Source organism: Miniopterus schreibersii (assembly GCF_964146895.1).
Source record: "Miniopterus schreibersii genome assembly, chromosome: 9".
Taxonomy (NCBI): Eukaryota; Metazoa; Chordata; class Mammalia; order Chiroptera; family Miniopteridae; genus Miniopterus; species Miniopterus schreibersii.
In genome coordinates, this window is record NC_138118.1 from 1405535 (window position 1) to 1427702 (window position 22168).

At 60.1% G+C, this 22168-nt stretch overlaps 1 protein-coding gene across 1 annotated transcript in view; it reads left to right on the plus strand.

Annotated features, from left to right (window-relative positions):
• Positions 1 to 286: 286 nt before the first annotated feature.
• Positions 287 to 22168, plus strand: part of CNPY1 (canopy FGF signaling regulator 1) — a gene marked incomplete at both ends in the record, with an annotated part of 34092 nt that continues 12210 nt past the window's right edge. Inside the window, 2 exons of the mRNA XM_081147703.1 lie at positions 287 to 371; positions 9652 to 9764. Of these exons, the coding sequence (XP_081003829.1) occupies positions 287 to 371; positions 9652 to 9764 (198 nt within the window). The remainder of the gene's footprint in view (positions 372 to 9651; positions 9765 to 22168) is intronic.

A 22168-nucleotide genomic window follows, 5' to 3' on the forward strand; every position in this document is an offset into this window, starting at 1 on the left:
ACCCGCCACAGGGACCGGGCAGGCCAGGCAGGAGATAAAGGTTGGAGACAAGGATGCGGGTGGGGCTGTGAACGGGGAGAGGACCGTGGACAGGATGGAAGCTGGAGAGCTGGGGCGGGATGGGGTTGGGGCCCGGGGCGGGGCGGGGGAGGAGCCAGCTTCACGCACCTGGACGGCGCAGGTGCAGCCCCTCCAGGTGAGCACAGGTCTCCCCGGCGACGGCGACGGCCACAAGGCAGCAGCCAGGCCCGGCTGACACTCCTTGAGGAGGAAGCCCCGGGGAGGGATGGGGTCCCTGCTCCTGCCCTGGGTCCTGCTGGCGCTGCTGGTGCGGCCGGTGCCTGCCCGGGACCCTGACGTGTTCTGCGGAGGTGAGTGTGCACCCGTGGTCAGGCGGGGCAGCCCCCTCCCCACTGGGGACACCCGCTGGGCAGGCCGCCCACCCCAGGGCAGCAAACGCAAGCCCTCTGGGGTCCCACTCGGCCCCCAATAGCCCAGGCTCAGCGTCCAAAGGATGTGGGAGCTGCTGGGAGCCGGTGGGGCTGAGCCCCCTCTGTCTCCCCCCTCCGCCGGGCCTGGGGTCTGCGGCCTATTTCACCCCTCTGAGCCCCATTTTGGGGGCACTGGCTATGGGGGTCAGGCTGCCTCATCTCCCCTTGAGCACTTTTGGGGCTACTAGTTACTGAGTGTCAGTTACAACCGGCCTGAATAAACGCAAATCCCCCCCCCCCAGGTTTCCTGGCTGTGAATTAGCCCTTTGGACAGTAGAATCCACCCGGGACTTGGTGGTTTAGAGAACAGAGGGCAGGAAGGGCGCCGTCTCATCTTGTCGGGATCGCGGTGTGGTTACCGGTACCCAGGTGATGGGCACTGTCGTGGTGGGGACAGTGCAGGGAACGAGAGGCCGCAATCCCGGGGCAGGAGCTTCAGCGGCTCTGCACCCAGCGTTGACTCTAGCTCGGTGGCTGGCGTCTGCACCTGTCTGGCCCTCGGGTCTCGCTGGTCCAAGCCTCCCCCGGGGGGGCAGTTAGAGGCCTCTTCTCTGACCCTCCTGCCTGCCTGGCTGTGGGATGGGGAGGGCACGGGGCGGGGGGGCTGTGGAGGGTCCTGCGGGTGTCCTGTGTGGGGCCGAGGGCTGGGAACGGGGCGGAGAAGGGAAGGTGGGGCTGGGAGCCCATGAGGACTGTGTGAGCCCCAGAGAGGGGGGACACTGAGCGGGGCGCCGAGGGGTGAGAGCCACAGGGGTGTTACGGAGGAGGCGCGTGTGTAAAAACAATTTTTTTTTGTTAATCCTTGCCTGAAAATATTCTTTCCATTGATTTTTAGAAAGAGCTGAAGAGAGACAGAGACAGAGACAGAGACAGAGACACATCAGTGTAAGAGAGACACATAGATTCTTGCCTCCCACAGGCACCCCGACTGGGGCCAGGGATTGAACCTGCAACCCCTCGGTACTCAGGCTCTAACCACTGAGCCACACCGGCCAGGGCCAGGCTCCTCCCTTAATGATGCTTCCCCAGGTGCCTGCAAACGGCGCCCGCTCCCCGCCGCTCACGAGGGGCCCGGATGGGCAGGCCGCGCAGCTCTGCCTCCGGCCCCCGGCCCTGCGTCCCCTGGCCCTCGCCCCAGCCTCTGTGGAGGGCACTCCAGGACCTTCCAGGGGGCATGTGAGCCGTCGCTGTGACCGGCCACTCCGGCTATTGATTTAACGACAGCCGTCGCTGCGGGGAACTGACCTTATGTTTTCATTTACACTAAAAATGCTTTAACAAGTTCATTCGGAATTGGGCCATGGTGCGGGTCTCCTGGCTTCTGGTCGCGGTCCCCGAAGGAGGGTGACTTGTAGGGTGCCTGCTGGGGTAAGGGCGTCCCATCGCCTCCCTCCCTAAAGAGACTAAGGGACCTCTCCTCCCCGCCAGGCCTTCCTCCCGTGACAAAGAGGCTCCCTGGGGTCCCATGGTCCCTGCCCAGCAATGGCCCGAGATCGTCCTTGGCAGCCCCGGCCTCCTGTCTTGCCGTCCGCTCCGCACCTGGGCCCTGGCCTTTCCACCCGGTGTCCTGTCCGTCCCTCCCGGCTTTTCCGGAGTGTGCGCCTCAGCTAGGGCCTGTCTGCTGTGTAACCATGGACGAGATCCTAGTTCATCAGGAGGCCGAAGCATTCGGGCAGGTGACCCCATGGCTAGAGTGTCGTTGTCTCGATAGGTCAAAGGTTGCGGGTTCAACTCCCCCCTCCCCCCGGTCAGGGTACCTACAAGAATCGACCTGCCCTGGTTGGCGCGGTTCAGTGGTTAGAGCGCCGGCCGGCACCCCGGGCGGTCTCGGGTTTGATTCCTGGTCAAGGGCATGCACCTGGGTTGCAGGTTCGCTCCCAGCCCCAGCTGGGGCACGTGCCGGAGGCAACTCTCTCTCCCCCTGCCTTCCTCCCTCCTTCTCAAAAAAGCAATGGGAAAAATATCCTCAGGCGAGGATTACAAAAAAAAAAAAAATCCGCCCATCGAATGCATCACTAAGTGGAAAAACAAATTGATGTCTCTCTCGCTCTCCCCCTCCATCCCTCCCTCTGTCTCTAAGATCAATAAATTTTTAAAATCACGGCGGCCTGAACGGATAACTCTCCCTGCCCTGTGCCTTGTGGAGACAGGCGGGTGAAGCCCACCTTCTTCACGCGGTTCGCAGACTTTTCCCAGCGTTATCAAGTCCTGCAGAGGGGAAAGCTAGTACTTCACAAAACCCAGAATAAAAACGCTCAGAATGACCGGGCGAGAATGGCCTGAACAAAAAGAGATGCCACGTGAGGTTTAAAGGCCGCGCTGGGTTTCCCGTTACCTGAAGGCCGACCGGAGGGGACCCTTTTTTTTTTCTTTCTGTGAGTACCAGGAATCTTCAGCTGGGCGTTCACCCACATTTCCCACAAAGTCAACAGCCTTTGCTGAGGCCAATTATCTCCTCCCTCGGGGGCGAAAGGCCATGATTATCTCGAACTCAGGGACGGCGGAGGGAGACTGGAGGTAAACAGAATACTCCCCGAAACAGTGTCACCCCCACCAAGCCCTGAGGTTGCGCCTCCTTCCTGAAAGGATACGGAAGGAAAACGCCTGTGGTTTGGGCGCTGGGTGACCAGGCTTTGCCTGTATGATTAGAAACGATCATTCAGCCCTGGCCAGTTGCTCAGTGGTTAGAGCGTCGGCCTTCAAACTGAAGGGTCCCGGGTTCGATTCTGGCCAAGGGCACAGACCTTGGTCACAGACTCAACCCCCGGCCCCGGTTGGGGCACGTGCGGGAGGAAACCCATCGATGTGTCTCTCTCGCCACATCAATGTTTCTCTCTCTCTCTCTCTCTCTCCCCCCCTTCTACTCTCTCTGAAAAGCCATGAAAAAAATATCCTTTGGTGACAATTAAAAATAAAAACTCTCATTTACAAGCTTTTTCTTTTCTGCGCTCCGTCTCTCCTCCTGGCCTCCCGTCCAGAGCACCTCCAGGTTGTTGAAACATGTTCTTCCTCTCACAGCGACTCCGATGTTAGACCTGGAAAATGTAATTTGGGTTAAAACTCGATGGGGAGCCGCTGGTGCGGATGGGTTGCCGTGGTGATGGGTTGGGGAGGGGGAGGCACGGTCGGCGGGATTTGGGTATTTGCAGAGCCTCCGGGCCGAGCTTTGTCTTTGCACCAGCTGGTGGGCCTCCGCCTTCCAGCCCCCCCACCTGCTGCCTCCCTGAATCCCTGCCCAGTATTGAGATCAGCCCCGAGCAGGACATTTCCTGGGGTGGCGGCCAGCACATCCTCACTAACAGAACCCCGACTTGGCCCGGCGATGGAGCGGCCGCCTGTGTCCTAAGACAGGTTGTGCCCTTTCTAGCCCCAGAGGGGGAGTCGCAACTGCTCTAAGCTAAACATAGCGATTTTGTTTCCCTGCCGGCGACTGGGGGGCCAGGCCGTCCCCCAGTTCTGGCCAATGAGAGCGGGAGGAAGCCCGCCAGGGGCCTGGCGCCTGAGACTGTCCCCTGCGAGTAGGAGCGGCCAGGTGAGCAAACACTCACCTGTGACTGTGGATGTAGGAGCCTGAGGAGTCGGAGCTTAGAACCACGGGTGGCATCTCATGACTGTGCGAGGACAGACAGAAGGACAGCCGGAGCTGGGCGTCGCGAGGGGTGGAGTTAACCAACGCCGAGGTTGCTGACCTGTGGATGTGCTGACACGTGGAAATAAACTGTGTCCCCCCCTAATTCACATGGGGAGTCCTACCCCTTCGTAACCATACTGGGGACAGGTCTTTAAATAGGTAATTACATTAAAATGAGGTCTTTGGGGACCCTAACCCTAATGAAGATGAAGGTTGTAATCAATAACCAATGAACTATAATCAATAACTCACAATCCAATATGACTCCTGTCCTTATGCGAAGAGGAAATTTGGACACAGACGTGTGCCCACGGGGAGGGCCGGCCGTGTGAGGAACCAGGGAGAAGACAGACCCGCGGGGCACGGAGCGAGGCCCGGGACGCAGCCAGCCCGCCCGCTCCTTGATCTCGGGCTCCTGGCCCGCAGAACCGTGAGGACACCCGCCCCTGCCGTGGTAGCCGCCCCATCCACCGTCCTCACGGCAGAAGCCTGGGGAAACGAACCCAACGCGGGAGACAATACAGGCCCCGGAAGCCAGTGACGTCATCGCGGACTCAGAATGGCCCCAACAGTGGGAAAACTGGTCAAAGCACCTGTGAGAAGGCACCGTCGCCTGAGACCCAGGCCCCCCATCTCCCTGGCCCTCTGCTTGGGGCTTGAGCCTTAGGGGGCTCCTTGGGGTGCCAGGGTGACTGCCTCCTGCAGGTGGCGCTGTGCGGCGGCAGGAATGAGCATTGGCCCGGCCGTCCCTACGGCCAGCTCTGTGTCAGGGAGGAAAGCCCTCTGGTCAAGTCTCTTTAGCCAGAACGCCGGCCCACGCCCATCGCAGACCAACGGCTGGCAACACCGAGTGTTGAACGACTGTGGTCGGGTTGACCTGGGAAGGAGCCAGTTTCCAGGCACACGTAGCTGCCAGCAACTGGATGAGGGTGGCAGCTGAGGAAGTGGAACGGAAGTGGTAGTTGGGCCCAGCCGTGTGGCTCAGTGGTGGAGCGTCGACCCATGAACCAGGAGGTCAGGGTTCGATTCCAGGTCAGGGCGCGTGCCCGGGTTGCAGGCTCGATCCCCGGTCGGGGGCGTGCAGGAGGCGGCCGATCCATGACTCTCATCATTGATGTTTCTGTGTCTCTCTCCCTCTCCCTTCCTCTCTCTGAAATCAATAAAAATATTTTTTTTAAAAAAAGAGAGAGAGAGAGAAAGAAAGAACTGGTGGTTGGGATGCAGAGTCTGCCCCCACCCGCGTATCCAAACATCACCAATCCTGTCGATGGTATCGCCCCAAGAGCTCTTGAATTCACGAACTTCCCGCGTCTGCTCTTCCAAGCCACAGCCATCTCTTGCTGGGACGGCTGCAGTAGCCAGTCAGCAGGCTTACCTACATGCACCCTGTCCCTTCTAGCCCCTTCCCCAAACTGTAGCCTAAATGATCTTTGAAAAATACAGATCTCATCAAGTCTCACCTTCCTCGAAATGCTGCAATGGCACTCACGCCTCGTCTGAGGCTCCAGGCTGCTCCTGCATCACCCAGTCCTGAAGGGACCCAAGAAGGCTGCCCGTGGCCAGGCACACGGCCCCAGACCACTGATCAGGAACCAAGGCCGGGACCCGGCTCTGTGTCTCAGCAGCTCCCTAGGTGAGTCGGGTGGTCACCTGCGCTTGTGGCCGGAGGAGTGATGATCACACGAGGTCTCTGCGCCCACAGGCTCCTGTTCACGTCCGTGAGCTCGCTGACCCCCGTCACCTGCTGCCTCCCTGGAGGGTCTGAGGAGACGCCTTCCTCCCTGGCCGCCCGAGACCGCTCAGCCCCCTGAGGACAGCGGTGCTCAAACACTGGTGCTGTTCGCCTGCCTCTCCGGCCTGCGCCAAGCGGGGGGCGGTGGAGGGTGCCCGATTCGCAGATTTGTGTGAATGCGTGTACCGCGGTGGGCTCAGGCCACCTGTGTGATGTCACTGACAGCAGGGCCGGGAAGAGGCGCACGTACAACCTGCCCTTGTGAGCCCCTTCGAGACGGCCTCCGGGGACCTTGGAACCTTCTGTGACTTCCACCACCATCTGCTCCCCATTTCCACATCTCAGAGAGACAGAGAGACAGAGAGAGACAGAGAGAGACGGAGAGAGAGAGACAGAGAGAGACAGAGAGAGATGGAGAGAGACAGAGAGACAGAGAGAGACAGAGAGAGAGAGACAGAGAGAGAGACAGAGAGACAGAGAGAGACAGAGAGAGACGGAGAGAGATGGAGAGAGACAGAGAGACAGAGAGACAGAGAGACAGAAAGGCAGAGAGAGACAGAGAGACAGAGAGACAGAGAGAGATGGAGAGAGAGACAGAGAGACAGAGAGAGACAGAGAGACAGAGAGACAGAGAGAGATGGAGAGAGAGACAGAGAGACAGAGAGAGACAGAGAGACAGAGAGGCAGAGAGAGATGCAGAGAGACAGCGAGAGAGGGGAAGGAGGCAGACAGGCTGGGTGTTGGCGGAGGTTGGCGCCGGCTGGGAGGAGGGCGTGCCCTCTGGCTGGCAACGTGACCTGCCAGCCTCCCCAGGAGGCCCCAGTCCTCCGCCTGCTCTAATAAACCCGAAACTCCAGTGACTGGAGAGCAGATTTCAGATTAACATTTAAATTAACGCCGGACTAGAAATCCGAGGCCTGGGTCGCTAGTGTGACTCTGTTAACTTGTTCTGTGACCTGGGGCAGAAATTTAAAATGATCTTTTCTCATCAAGCCGCACCCCCCCCCCCCCGCCCCCCAGCTCCGTGGGGAGGTCAGGGCCGGGCAGACACGGAGGACTCACCCCTCCTGGCCTGGCCTGGCAGCTGCCTTCCGTGCGGGTCACCTTCTCACCTGCAATGTTCTGCTGGGCCGGGGAGCTGGCCCCTCTCTGGCCCTGGGGGCTGGGACTCCCTCCAGGCAGCTGGTCCAGAGGAGAGAAAGGCAAGGACCCCCGGCTACCACCCTAACCAGCAACGGAGCTCGGGGACGTGGGTGACATGCCGTTAGCTCAGGTCTGTGGGGGAGCCTCCTCAAGGAGCCCACCTTTGTCTTGGTACTCCCGAAACTGGCACTGGGCTGAGGGGGGCCCCACGCATACCCAGCGCCTGCCTCGTGGGCCCGGAGAGCTCAGAGCAGCCCCCCTGCCAGGGCCTGAAACAGTCTGCAGGCAGCAGGGAGGTGCTGGGGGGCTCCCAGGCGGGCGCCAGGTCGAGCTGGGGGTTCCGGGAACCTGGGCTGGTCGGGAAGCGGTCCTGCTGCACACAGGCGCCGGGTGCTCCCTAGACTCATGTTCTCCCGTAGACGCCTGCGCGGAGCAGCAGATGAACCGACACCAGGCCGGGCAGCAAGCGCAGCCCAGGGCACCTCGGGGCCACATCCTCTCCCCGGCCCTGTGCCCAGCTCACAGCCGTACCAGGCAGGGCCGAGGACCTGCCAGAGGACCCCTGGTGCTGGCCCCGCTGGACCAAACCTGCCCTCTGGGGCCCGCACACCAGCCTGCCCCTCCCCCTCAGACCAGTGCCACCCTGGAGCCCAAGGGGCCACCGCTCCTCACTCTGACTGGTTCCTTCTCTGCTTCCGAGGGACCAGCACCCACTGTCTTCCCTCCGTGTGGCAGGAGCCAAGGATGCGAGAACCTCTAAAAAATCACTCCCCCCTCTCCCCCACTCCATCTGGCCTGGGCACCAGCCCATGACCTTGGCCATCAGCAAGGACCCAAAGTGGCCCTCAGCATGCCATGGTCACCCTTGCTTCCCCTTACGAGCCTCCTCACGGAGCCTGGTGCCCCTGGTGGATGCTCTCCCATCAGCCCGGCACCCACGGGCCAGATCCCCATGGCTGCTCAGGGTCCCCACTGAGAGGGCTGATCTGGACCATCTCTGCTGATTCCGGCCCTGGGGGCAGAGGGTCCCACTGGTCTGGGTGGTCAGTAAACTGGAGGGAGCCATGCTGGGCAGTCCCAGAGGGGGTGGGGAGTCCCTGTCCAGGTGGGCACCCTTCAGCCACCTGCCCTGGTCCTGACAGCCCGAGCCAGCTCCGTCCAGGCTTCAGCAGAGGGACAGGGAGGGACACGCCCGGGCCATCCATGCAACTCTCTGTTCAGGAAGGTTCCAGACAAGTGGCTCTAGAGCAGGCTCCGTGGCTGTGGCCGGTTGTGAAGAGCTGGAGAGGAAGCGTGTGTGGGTCCGAGGCTGTGGGTTCAAGTTCCTTTCCTGGGGATGCGGGGGACCGGCTGCGGGAGGCCGCGTGTGGCCCTGGCAGTGGGCAGACAGACCTTCCTGCTGGCAGAGGCCTTGGAGAGAGGAGCTGCTTTCCTGGGGATCCAGGGACCCAGAGAGACTGGGCGCCCCTCACTGGACTTACCGTTCCATCGTAGGTAACCGTGGTTACCGACTACAGTTCACACTGACAAGGGTCATCTGGCCAGTAAGGGACGGAGTCAGGCCAGCCTCTGGGGCTTCTCCGGCGCCCGGCCTGAGCCCCCGGTCCGGGTGCTGAAATGGTGGCTTGGGCCCCGGACCTCAGTGGACACACTCACGGGCGTGCACACTCAGAGGGGTGCACCCGGCACCTCCCATGGAGAAGAAACCCGGGGCGGCTGCACGCGGAGGGAAGGGGGGTGCCCCCCACAGCACAGCTCCCCCATGACTGGTTGGCCTTTGTCCTGGACGTAATTGCGATGCCTAATTAGGAAATAGTATTGACCTGAGGGTCACTCTGCGGATCTGAGTTCAGGTTTTGGACACCTCCGGGTTCTGCTGTTCTAACGAAAGTCTCTGAGATACGGTGCCCGAGGGAGACAGACTGCGCGCTCACCCCAGTCACACCCCGAGGCCCCTAGTCCACAGTTGGGCAAAGACGGCAAGTCCCAGGTCGGCTTCCCGCTGAGCAAACGAGGCCTCAGTTCTTGTTTTACGGGTGAGAATCCTCAGCTGGCTGAGGGGCCTGCCAAGGAGGCGGCCTCAAGCTTAGGAGAGCTGAGTCCAGAGGTGGGGGCGGCTTTAAAGTTAGCAGACGTGCATCTTCGGGAGCAGGGCCTCCTCAGGTGTAATCAATGCCATCCGGCGGGTGTCAGGATCTCCGGGAGACACAGAGCGCGGGACTCTGTCTTCTTTAAAAAAGCAGACTTTAGCTTTCCTTTGACTGATTGCTTTTTTTTTTAGAGAGAGAGAGAGAAACATCGATTTGTTGTTCCACTTACTGATGCCTCCATTGGTTGATTCTTGTATGTGCCCCGACCGGGGATCGAACCCCAAACCCTAGCACGTGGGGATGAAGCTCCAACCAACGGAGTTACCCAGCCAGGGTCTAAATAAAGCAGATTTTAAGTGAAAAGGTCAAACACATGTGGCTTAAAGAAACACAAAGGGTACAGGGGTGTAGAGAGGAGACTGGCCCCGTCCGACCGTCTTTGGAAACCTCGCACGTGCTTTTCTGCGGGTACAGAGCCTGTCGGGCTCCCGGGGAGCCCGGGCCCACGGATGCGCGGCCTGGGCGCCGAGCCCGGAGCTGACGGATGCCCTGTGCCTTGTTCAGCCTGCAGGGCCCTGATGGACGAGGTGGAATATGAAGTCACCAAGGCCCGGCAGAGGAAGACCACGGTGGGCTCCTTCCGCGTGAACCCCGACGGGACGCAGGAGAGGAGAAAGGTAGTGGGGAGGAAATTCTGTGTCGGTGTATAATTGCGGATGTGGGCAATTACCAGCCATTTATCCAAACAGCGGTTGGTCTTAATCTTCTAACCTTTCCCTTGTTCGGGGTACCGGCTCTAAATTGCTTCCGAGTCCTGGGGGACGCCAAGTAATCTTTAAGCTTGAAATTGAAGTATCTCTCCCAGCACCTAAATTTTGTGTCTTGTCGCGTCGGAAGACATCTCGGCACTATTGTTCAATCAGGATAAAAATAGCCCTTCCATGGTCCTTGGGAGAGGCCGGCGGGGTGCCCAAAGCGGCCCAGCGGCTGCCTAGAGTCGCTCCAGGGTGGGGCACCCACCCCCGGGCTCCCCCACCTCCGAGATCTGCAGAGGCTTCCCGTGGGGTCAGGATGCAGGATGCATCTCTGGGACAGACTCAGGCACTTGTCCCAGGGGACAGAGGGATGTTTTTCCTTCATGGGGACAATTCAGAGAGCTCTCCCCCCTCCCCCGGGCCCCCCCAGCATGTGATGGCAGAAGGCTTGGGGACAGGGTCTGAAGATAGGAGAGGGAAGGGATGGGGCCTCTGTGAGTCCAGCTCCCATCTCATCCCCCCCGCCCAGCACTCAGGTGTAGGTCCTTAGAGCAGATGAGCTGATTTCGATGTCACCCAAAGCAACTATCCCTGGAAAAGTGACCCGGGATGGCACCTGCGTCACTCAGAGCTAAGCAGACACTGGCCTTGGATCTCCCTCTGTTCTGCCCCAGCTCCGTGCGCCCTGTTTGAGGGCAGATACTCGAGGTGGGCTGTCCCCCTTTCCCACCTCTTTCCGGAATCCTGTGCCCTTCGAAGGGGATGGGAGTGAGCGTCGGAGCCCCTTACAGGAAACTGTGATGTTTTATTGATTATGTTTTTAAAATTTTTGTTTTAATTGATTTTAGAGAGAGGAAAATAGGGAGGGAGAGAGAGAGAATATCGATTTGTCTTCCCACCTGTTCATGATTCATTGGCTGACTCTTGCGTGTGCCCTGACCGGGGATCGAACCCACAGCCTGGGTGTATCGGGGCCGATGCTCTAACCAACTGAGCCTCCCGGCCAGGGATAACCACGATGTTAGATCCCACGGCTCCATTGCAGGCCTCGTTTCCCGCACCCAGGTGTCCCCAGGTGTGGTCACAGCGGCCTCAGGAAGGAGCTGCCCTGGTCCCTGACCCCCCTCACCACCGAGGACCCCACTGTCAGGCAGGGCCGGGGAAGATGTGTGTCCAGGCCAGCGCGGCTTCAAAAGTGAATGGAGTGTTGCCCGGCCGGTGTGGCCCAGTGGTTGAGCCCGTCCCATGCTCTGACCGGCTGCAGGTTCGATTCCCGGCCAGGGCTCGTGCCTGGGTTGTGGGCTCGATCCCTGGGCAGGGGGCCTGCAGGAGGAGGCCCATCAGTGTTTCTCTCTCACATTGATGTTTCTCTCTCTCTCCCTGTCCCTTCTTCTCTCTCTCAAAATCAATTTTAAAAAATCTTTTTTAAAAAAAAAGTGAGTGGAGTGTTGCTGTTATAACAAGTTTAAATGTGGATCACCTGACCCACTGGCCATGCCCCTGGACCAGGAGGAGGGAAGAGGCCTTTCTCTAGAGGGTTAAAGAGCGAAAGGGAGGAGCTGGGGGGCCAGGGGTGGGGGGACGGGCCAGGGATGGGACTCGGGTCCCTGAGGAGGGCCCGGGGGAGGCCCACGGTCCTTTCTTGAGACCCTGCAGTAGGACAGGGAGCCTTTAAACAACTCCCAGTCCTGACGGCAACCGGCAGAGGGAATGTGAGGCCCACACTCTCACGCACACGCTTTCGGGTGGACGGCCACGAGGAGGCGGGGCCGGCGCGGGCCTGGGCCCTCCGTTCCCCGCGTGGCTCCGGGGCCCGGCTGGAGGTCAGCTGTCCTGCCTCTGGCTGAGCCTTGGCAGAGTGGCCTGGATGACCCCCGTCCTCTAAGAACCCACGATTTACCCCAGGAAACCACTGGCTTCGCCCACTCGCAAGGCCCTCCCCGCTGAGGCCCGACCCTGTGGCCCTGTGCTCTCGGGCCGGCAGGCTGCTCGGCCGAACTGGGAACGCAGGGGCCGGCAGCGGGCAGCCGGGGTCTTCAACCGCCCTGCTGCCGGGGGCCAGGCGGGTGGCCTGTGGAGCCGATCTCGCAGCAGGTCTGTGCCTCTGCCGGGAGCTCCGCGTGGTGGTCGGGGGACAAAAGAAACGCTTGGTTTGGGCGGCTGCGCGGCCGGGATGGGCCTCCCAGGCCAGGGGCGTGTCCTGCGTCCCGGCGACAGGGCTGGCCAGAGGGACAACACACACCTTCCCGCCCGTTTCCGACTGCCTTCCCTTCCCATTCTTTTTCCGTGGCGATGGGAGGACGCTAATCCCCACGGCGTGTCCTCAAGCCCCAGTGGCTGCCCTCCCGCGTCCTGCGGGGCCAGTCACTCGTGTCCATCTGGTGCTGGGGCAGGTCTGGGAGGGCGGACGGGGCTGTGACCTGCCGCCTGGGCCGGGTCTTGCCTGCTGAGATTTGGGGGCTACAGTTGTATGTTCTGCCCCAGAGGATGCTCAGGGCAGGGGGAGGGGGAGGAAAGCTGCCCTGTGCAGTCCCCTCTGCCCCAGCTGCTGGGTCCCCTGGGAGGCCACATGTGGGGGTGCGGGAGACGCCCAAGGGGCCGCGTGCCCTCCAGTCAGCACGGGGATTCTGTTATCATTGGCAAACCTGCCCTGTGACTGCAGGCGTCTGGACAGCCCTCGCCCTCGGAGGCCGTGCCCCTCACACCTCTCTCTCCCTCCCCCTCGGGCATTTTCTCCGCTCTCTGTACTCTGCCACCAGCAGCACCGGGGCCTGTCGGGAAATCGCTCGCCCAGTCCCCCTCCAGGAGTATCCTCTGTGTGTCCTGGCTGTGGAGCCCAGGGCCGGTCAGGAGGCCTGGGGGAGCCCTGCCGGCACTGGGGGACCTCCCGGGGCCGGCAGAGCAGCAAGCGGACGGCAGGGCTGCTGAGCTCGCCCTCACCCGCGGCTGGCGTCCGGCCCACTCTCCAGCCCCACAAGGGGCCCTGGCCCCTGCTGGAGGGGACGGCTCTCCGAGTGCCAGGACCCCCCGGGGCTGTGAGCGGGACCTGGGTCAGTGCAACTGGCTACACCCCGGCCGGACTGCCCCCTGCAGCCAAGTCCCTCGTCTTTCTCAGCCTGAGAAGGCTCCAGAGAGGCCAGGAGGGAAACGCAACACGGGGGGACAGGAGCTAGCGTTTGCATGCTGTGTGTGTGCATGTGTGTGCGTACATGTGCGTACGTGTGCGTGTGCACACAGGCGACCAGGGGACTGTCTGTGGCCCTGGGGACAGGCTCATGTCTCCTGCTAACTTGCCACTGGCTGCCTGCGGCCCTGGTGGCCCTGGTGGCCCCGGGATGGAAGGCCCCAAGTGGGGGCTCAGTGCTGTTCCCGGCAGGGCCAGCAGGGGGCCCTTTCCCCCAGGGCTCCAGTCGGGGTCCTGGGGCCTCCACAAGGGGTTAACCCCCCTCCCCCGCCCGAAACCTCAGGGATTAAAAATTCATGGGGGCCCCCGGGGACTGTGGGGCGGAGGAGGGGTGGGCAAAATTAAAAGGGAAGATTATTTTTAATCCTTCTAGTGGGTGTGGGAACAGTGGAGAAAGCAAAGCCGGGAAGGTTGTCCCTATGGCTGGAGGCCTGAAGGACAGACGGACCGCCACCAGGAGCAGGTGACACAAACCCCTTGGCGAGAAAGCAGACGATGCCCCAGGGGTTGCGTCCGTGGCCAGGGACGCCTGGTTTTCATCGCGGTTGACACGGGGGCGTGTGGAGGTCGGGGCTGACGTGGGCTCTGGCCTCCTAGACAAGGACCGTGTGTGGGTCCTGGAGACGGGTGAGGGTCCCCGTAGGCACCCGGTTCTCATGCCTGGGCCGCTCTCTGCCCGCCGGTGAGCTCGGGGGTCTGCAGCCTCCCCTCCCCTCCCCATGGGCGGGGGGGGGATACACTTAAAAATGAAGGGAACAAACGTCAGCTTGGCCGTGGGAGTCCTTTGGGAACCGGCACGGACGCGTCCCCTCCCTCTCGGACTGAGGGGCATGTTCCAGGACTGGCCAGAGAGCTTTTCACTTGTTTTCACTAACAGCACCTAAGGTTCTGGGCGGGGTGGGCGGGCGGCTGAGGGGCTCATGCACCTCTGTTGGGGTTTAGCGGGCGGGGGGAGCGGCGACAGCCGTCGGGCGATGCTGGGGACCCCTTTCCTGCGGTTACTGGGCGAGGCGTGTGCCGGCCGTGTGTTCGCCATTCTGTGTGGTTTATTTTTGGTCCCTCGAAGGGCAACTCCGGGTCTCTAGAGGCGTCTGCTGTCCTTTATCTGTAAGTGAGCTAGCCGGCCCGGGCCCCGCGGAGAATCGGGGCGGCCGGTTACTGAGTGGTAGGGAGACGTTCGTGCGTTTTGTTTTCTGGCTGTAGACTGAGGAGGAAATGAATTTTCCCTTGTGATTCGCGAGACAAACTTTGTTCGTGACGCGCTCCGAGGCCTCGGGGAGCCGAGAGAAGGCCCGGCGCACGCCTGGGGTCGGACCCAAAGACACTCCGTTGGCCTGGCAAGGGTCCCATCTTGTGGGACGGGGTCATTTCGCAGAGATATTGCGGGATTTTTTAATGCAAATTCTCTTCAGCTGGATTTAAGAAACATGTCCAGCAGCGTTTTTAAGAGGAGAAGTTAAGTGACAATACACAGCCACGGCGCCTAAAGGCATCCTGGTTCCAAACCGGGAAGACTGACTTTCAAAGAACAATTTTAAGAGGAAACGACCCAGAGAAAGAACCCGCCCTGGGGCCTGTCCACCCACAGAACTCGCTCCCGCAACCACACGGGTGAAACTTCGGTACAAATCAGCTATAAAAAGGTAATCAGGCTGCCCTGGCTGGTTTGGCTCAGTGGTTAGAGCATCGGCCAGAGGACTGATGGGTCCCGGGTTCAAATGAGGCCAAGGGCACGTGCCTCGATTCCTGGCCTCAGTTGGGGCCCCTGAGGGAGGCAACTAATCAATGTCTCTCTCTCTCCCTCTCCCTTTCCCCTCTCTCTGGAAAGCAATGGGAAAAAATATCCTCAGGTTATGATTAAAAAAAAAAAAAAAAGTCTGTGTATAATTAGAAGCCCATTAACCAATAGAGCATATAAGTGCGTAACTAGCAGGTGGGTCTGTGTTGGGCTCGCCAGCCAAGGACACCGAGACCCGCCGCCCGAGACGGTCAGATTGGTGGGCGGACAGTCTGGTCCCATCGAAATTATTCAGCAGAAGCTTCTACCTGTGGAACTAGGTGCTGCGGCCCCAGGGAACCTGCGACGAAGTCTGCAGATGTTTTTCGTTTTCGTGATTGGAGGGGAGAGGGTGCCCCGGCATCCTGTGGACCGAGGCCAGGGTGCTGCTGGATGTCTCTGAGCACAGGCCGGGCCCCACGACAGAGGATTATCTGGTCTGAAATGTCAGCGGCGCCGAGCCTGGGAAGCTGGCTCTATGGAAATCGGGGATTCTATTTGCTCAGGTCCGAACTGCCGTGTCTGGAGGAAGCTGCGGCTGTCGGTCTACAAAGAATGACCCGCTGGAGCTGCTGTGTTAGGACTGAAAATCATTGCGGCCAGGTTTGGGCCTCAGCTGACGTCAGAGCCAGCCCGGAGCGGTGACACATCCCCAGGTCGTGAAGGTGCATAAAACACGGTGTTAAATCCGGTGAGGTGGCCCTGGCCGGTGTGGCTCCGTGGATGGAGCGTCGGCCCACGCACTGGAGGGTCTCGGGTTTGATTCCTGGTCAAGGTGCCTGGGTTGCAGGCCCCGGTGAGGGCGCATGCGGGAGGCAACCAGTCGATGTGTCTCTCCCACGTTGATGTTTCCCTCTCTCTCTCTCCCTTCCACTCCCTTCCACTCTCTCTAAAAATCAATGGGAAAAAATATCCTCACTTCTTGGGTGGAGATTAAAAAAAAAATCTGGTGAGGCAGTGCACTGGGCTGAATGGCGCCCCCAAATTAAAAATTCACGCCCGCCAGGACCTCAGAGCGACCTTGTTAGGAAATAGGGTCTTTGTAGATGTTTTTAGTTAAGATGAGGTCATCTTGGATTAAGGTGGGCCCTGATCCAATGACTCTCATCCTACAAGGACGTCCGCAGACTGAGGGACACCCAGGGGAGATGGACCAGGGACAAGCCGATGTCACCGAGCATGGCCAGGAGCCACCAGACTCTGGGAGCCAGGCCAGGAAGGATCGTCCCCTGGAGCCTTTGGAGAGAGCGCGCCCGATGCCACCTCCGTGTCAGCCCCTGGCCTCCTGAAGTGTGAGACCACACGTTTCTGCCGCTCGCAGCCGCCCCGTGTGCGGGACCTGCTGGGAGCCGGGCCAGCGGGGACGGTCAGGGGCTCCGCAAGGTGAGAGATGGGAGGCCCGGCCGGTCCGGCCCACGGAGTGTAAACGCCAAACCAAACAAAACCACGAGCCAACGATTACGTATCAGCTTTCCTATAAAGAGGCGTGTTTCTGGGTTCTCTTGAAGATCGGGAGACCGGCCACTCGGCACCATCCCGGCCCCTGTCCCCACGTCTCTGACACTGTCACAGCCCCTCCTGTGGTCTCCCGGGGGCCCCGGGGCTCACCTCTGGGCACAGGTGTTTTCCTTAGAGAATCTTAGGAGACGCTTTAAAGGACCGGATGGCACGTGCTGGGAGGAAAATGGGCGCCTCGTGGTCCTCATGGGAGGAAGCAGTGGCAACCTCACCTTCAGGGTTTGGCTCTAGAGCAGGGGTGGGGACGTCCGGCCCGCGGGCTGTCAATGGCCCTCGAAATCACTTGGTCTGGGCCCCGCCAAGGCCTCGCCAAAGAGAAGCAGTTCCAGCCAGCCCATTAGGGGAGGGCTAATTAAATGTTTGACCAAATATAGCAGGCTAATTCTCTTAAATATATATTTTTAATTGGTTCAGAGAGAGAGGAAGGGAGAGGGGGAGAGAGAGACATCAATGATGAGAGTCATGGACCACCTGCCCCCTGCACGCCCCTTCCTGGGGATCGAGCCCGCAACCCGGGCCTGGGCCCTGACCGGGAATCGAACCGTGACCTCCAGGTTCATGGGTGGACAGTCAGCCACTGAGCCACACCGGCCGGGCCTGAATTACATCTTTCACCTTGTCTCTCAACCCCCACAATAATTTGCCCGTAATGCATTCTCGATTCCGAGGAAACGAAAGAATGGAAATGCACGCGTTAGCGCGATGGGTGTGCCCTTCTCTGCTGGCTCTGAGAGGCGTTTGGAGACCGCCCCTTATTCTGTGACGACCTGAGGAAAGGGGCGGAAGGTTGAGAAAGACAGAGGGTCAGTCGGTCACCTGCACGTCCTGGTGTCTGCTTAGACCAAGGAGGCCTCTTGTGACATCTGCTGATGTTACCGTGTCTGCGTATCAGGCTCATGCTGACTAAGCCTCGCAGCATATGGAAGAGTCTGTGGGAGCCAAGCGGCAGTTTCCAGGCGACATTCGAACACGTGGCTTTGTGCCCGGGTCGGTCCTGTTTTCCCAGAGAGCAGCTTTGAGCACGGTCCTGTCCCCTTGTCCAGGGGGTGAGCCTGAGAGGGTTCCCTGCATCCCCAACACCACCTTCTCCCCTGGGCTCCCAAACACACTCCGCTGTTCCCCGTGTCGGCCGGGACAGACCCGAAAATCGATAACAGCGTCTGCAGTGCTCTGATTAATGCAACATTCTGGTTAAGGGAGGAAACGGCGACGTTGGCATTTGGGTGCACGGGGAGATGAAATGCTATCTCATCCCCAGGGGGAGAGAGGAAACAGGTGATTCGAAACCTCGGAACAGAAAAGACGGACGGTCATCGCCCTGGCCAGCTGCTCAGTGGTTGGAGGGTTGGGCCCTGGACTGACGGGTCCCGGCTTGGATTCCAGCCACGGGCACAGACCTGGGTTTCAGGCTCCATCCCGGGCCGGGCGTGTGCAGGACGCAGCCAGTCGATGCATTTCTCCTCCCGCCCCCCCCCCACTCTCTCTGAAAAGCAATGGGAAAAATATCCTCGGTGAGGACTTTTAAAAAGCAAGAGTAACATTGATCACAGGGCAGTAAGTGAGGGGAGGGAGTGAAAGGTTAGAGTCGCCGAGCACAGGATTGGGGCTCATTAACCACAGCCTGGCCACGCGGGCGTTTCATTCTATCGATACCGAGACGATGGTCGGTGAATGTGCTCCGAGGCCTGCTAGCTGCTCCCTCACTCACCCACGTCCCCCCCCAGGCCCTGAGGGGGATGGAAACCCCTCCGGGGTCACTGGGACCCTGGAGGGCATGGGTCCGGTCCCCAGCAGTGGGGCTGGAGCGCCCACATTGACACCCACCTCCAGCCCGAGGGGCCTGGACTCCACCCGTGGGTCCTTCCTTTCTGAGCCCAGGCCTGCCTGTCTCCTGAGGCTGCAGGAACCGGTTCTCTCAGATTCGGGACGTGAGAAGCCCAGGAGCCAGGGGGGGCAGGGCTGCTTCTTTCTCAGGGAACATGGGCTCCCTGCCCCTCCCAGCTTCTGGAGGTGGCTGGCAGTCCTCGGGGTTCCCTGGTTAGAGACGTGTCCCCCAGCCTCTGCCTGTGTCCCCACAGCCTCCCCTCTGGGCATCTCTGTCTGCTGTCCAGTTCTTATAAGGACTCATCTTGGATTGGAGCCCATCCTGTCTGATTATGACTCATCTTAGCCAATTACATGGGCAAAGACCCCATTGCCAGTTAAGGCCGCATTCCCAGGTGCTGGGGTTGGGAGGCGGGGGACACAGCCCCCCTCTTTTGGGGGACACTGTGTGGCCCACAGCAGGGTCTAGCATTGATGACCCCCAGCTCTGTCTTTCTGATGTGGTGAGGCCCAGTGGGTTTGTCTTCCCACCGCCCCCTCCCACCAGGCAATCTCAGTGATGGGGGTCCTGCCAGGGTGGGGTGACAAGCCCTCCGCAGTCCCCCCACCATGTTCATAGGCTTCAAAGTGGTTGCAGGCTCAGAGCCACCAAGTTGGGGCTCCACTTTGCACCCCTACAGGGCACAGTGGCGGCTGGGCCCTCTCCCTCCAGCTCCACGGTAAAGGGCTAGGGGTGCCCCCGGCGCTGACCTGCAGGGCCCTGCTGCTGGCCCGGGGGCGTCGGGCACTCACCACTGTCCGCCCTTTTTAATTTTTTAAAATCTTCATTTTTTTGCAACTGACTTTTAGAGAGAATGGACGGGAGGGAGGAGGGGGGAGAGAGAGAAACATCGATTGGTCGCCTCCCGCAGGCTGGAGATCGAACCTGTAACCGAGGTACATGCTCTTGACCGGGAATCAAACCCAGGACCCTTCGGTGCTCAGTCCGACCCTCTCACCACTGAGCGACACCAGCCAGGGCCAAGGTTGATTTATTAATAGTCTCTTTTCCTTTGCTACAGATGTAGGCTGGGTTTGGTCTTGATTGGTCCTTATATATATACTTTTTAGAAAGTCACGGAGGTAAAAGAAGTGAGCCAGCTGAGCTGCGTGGGCTCAGGAAACAAGTTACAGAAGCAAAAGGAGGGCCCCTGGAGCTTAGGGGAGAGAGGGGGGCAAGGAAGACGCCCTGGGGTGGGGAGAGGGTGGGGAAAGGCACAGGAGTGCACCATAGAGAGAGAGACGGCTGGTCCCTACATTTTGCACCCCTTCTTTTGAGGCTGGAAGAGATGGTGCGGACCTGGAACCCGAGAGGCATTAGAAAAATGAAGACACAGAGCCTTTTCCTCCGGCCCCAGAGGGCATGGCGGTCTCCTTGACACATCAGGAGGTGACCAATGACCGGCCCCCGGTGCACCTGATGCTCCAACAGTCCTGGTCACCACCCCGAAGCTGACTGGGTCAAAACTGGGTGTTTCTGGGACAAAGAAACGTCAGAGCCAGGAGGAGAGGTGGCATCTCCCGTGTCAGGTGCGCTGCTCGGATGGGACCTGAATTTCATTCGGCAGAGAAAACACGCCCACCGTCTCCTCCTCCCAGCGTTTCTCACCCGGCGCACTTCCAGCCTGTGGGCTCTGGAGCGGAAGGAACAGGGAAGATCAGAAGCTCGCGTGGGAAACGCCACGCCGCGGAGAACGGGCCGAGCTGCTCTGAGGAGAATGTCAGGCCCCGTCACACAAAACAAGACCTTCCTCTAAGACGGGAGCCGAGGCCGTGCCGGGGCCCTGTGCCGCCCTCGGTGGCCGCTCTCCGTCTTCTCGAGCATCGATGGAAGATCGGGGGCTGTGTTTCCTGCGTGACGGGTGGGTCGCCATGCTCAGCCCCGTGGAGACCACAGGAGCGCCTGGCTCTCCCTAAGGTGCCGCCGGGCGCTGCTCTGGGCCGAGGCCGGGCCTCCTTTCCAAGTCGCCGCCGTGTGTTTCTGAGGCCGAGCCCTTGGCCCGGTGCCCTTCTCCACGGCCCAGCCTCTGGCCCCTGGGGGCTGCTCCTTCCAGGCAGAGCCCAGCAGCAGAACGTCAAAGGGCAGCTCAGCCCTGGCCAGTGTGGCTCAGTGGTTAGAGTGTTGTCCTGAGGACTGAAGGGTCTTGGGTTTGATTCTGCCCGGCCAAGGGCATGTACCTGGGTTGCAGGCTCCATCCCCAGCCCCGGATGGGATGCGTGGGGGAGGCAACCCATCGATGTGTCTCTCTCACATCAACGTTTCTCTCTCTCTCTCCCTTCCACTCTCTCTGAACAGCAAAGGAAAAAGTATCCTCAAGTGAGGGTTAAAAAAAAAAAGGCAGCTACGTGCTAAAAAAGGAGCGTTCATCAGAGGAAATGCAAAAGCAACACTTCTGTGTTGTTACCTGGCCCCACCGGATGCAGGGGAAGAGGCTATTTTTGCCCCCGTCTCACAGGCGAGGTCTCTGGAATTGCAACGAGGCCACAGCAGTTGAAGGTGATGCTGATGAGCGTGGGGTGTTGGGGGGCCCTGGGCAGCACCCCCCTGTGCCACACCTGCCCCAGCGCAGAGTAGTCGGCACCTGGCCCTGCTCAGCTGCCAGGGTCTCTGTGGGACATTTGGGTTCTCCGGCAGCCCCAGCCCCCTCTTTGTAAATATTCCGTTTGGTGGCTGCGGGTTAGAGCTTGCAGGGTGTCCGGATGGGGACTTTGTGGTCTGTGACTGTATCGGTGGCAGAGTCACCGTCACCAGGTACCGCAGACTGGACAGCTCAAGTAGCATCTCCCAGTCCTGGGGGCTGGAAGTCAAGATCCAGGTGGGAGCGGGCCTGGCTCCTCCTGAGGCCTCTCTCTCTGGCGCGTAGGCGGCTGTCCCTCTGTGTGTCTGCGCCCTCATCTCCTGTTCCTGTGCAGACCCAGCCGCATTGGATCAATGACCTCATTTTACCTTAATCACCTCTTTAAAGGTCCATCTCCAAATAAGGCCGCATGCTGAGGTCCTGGGGGTTAGAACTTCGGCGCAGGAGTCTGGGGTCATAACTCAGCCCTCCCTGAATTGCTCAGAGCGGCCCTCCCTGCCCTTTGGTGGAGGGGGACAGGCTATCCCGAGGCGCAGCAGCCTCGTCTCACCGCTGGGTTCCAACCCTGGCTCGGCCCCGGGTCCTTGGGCAAGTGGTTCTGTGCCTCAGTGTCCTCACTGGGGAGTGAGGGGTTTGCTGTGGGGGCTCCCAGCTCCCAGCTCCCAGCTCCCAGCTCCCAGCTCCCAGCTCCCAGCTCCCAGCTCCCAGCTCCAGGGTTGTGCTGGTGTCCTCAGGTCTGGGAGCTGGAAGGATGTGGACAGCGACGGCCAGGGGTGTAATGGCCTCAGAAGGAGGACTCTGAGGGCTGGGCTGTGGCGGGATGGTCAACCCATGGGAAAAGGGCTTAGAAACGCTCACCCTCGCCCACTCAAAGCTATTGCGACAATTGTTACAAAGCTATTGTTTTGGGGTAGAATTAGGTGAGCTTTATCCAAAACTGCTTTGTAACAATATTCCAGGGAGAGTTTTTGTAGCTCACAGTGGTGGGGAGCTCCTCTTGGATCCAGTCCTCAGGATGAGTCCTGCCCCAGGGGAGGGATGTGAGTGCTAATGCCACCACTGTGGGTGGCCTGCCTTCAGCGACCCAAGAGCAGACGGTCCCCAACCTCCTGGACGTGACTGAATGCTCTTATCCCCAAGTGTGTGCACTGTGCTCTAATGTGTGTAAAAACAGAGGGACACACACCCATGCACACATGGACACACATGAACATACATGCAGGCACACACATGTACACACATGCACACAGAGACACACCTGGACATAAGCACGTGTCCACACATGACACACACGAACACACGTGTGTGTGTGCGGGCATAGGCACACAGGGGGGTGCATGCACACACTGACCCGCCTATACACCAGGACACACACAATCACATGCATATACACATGAACACACAT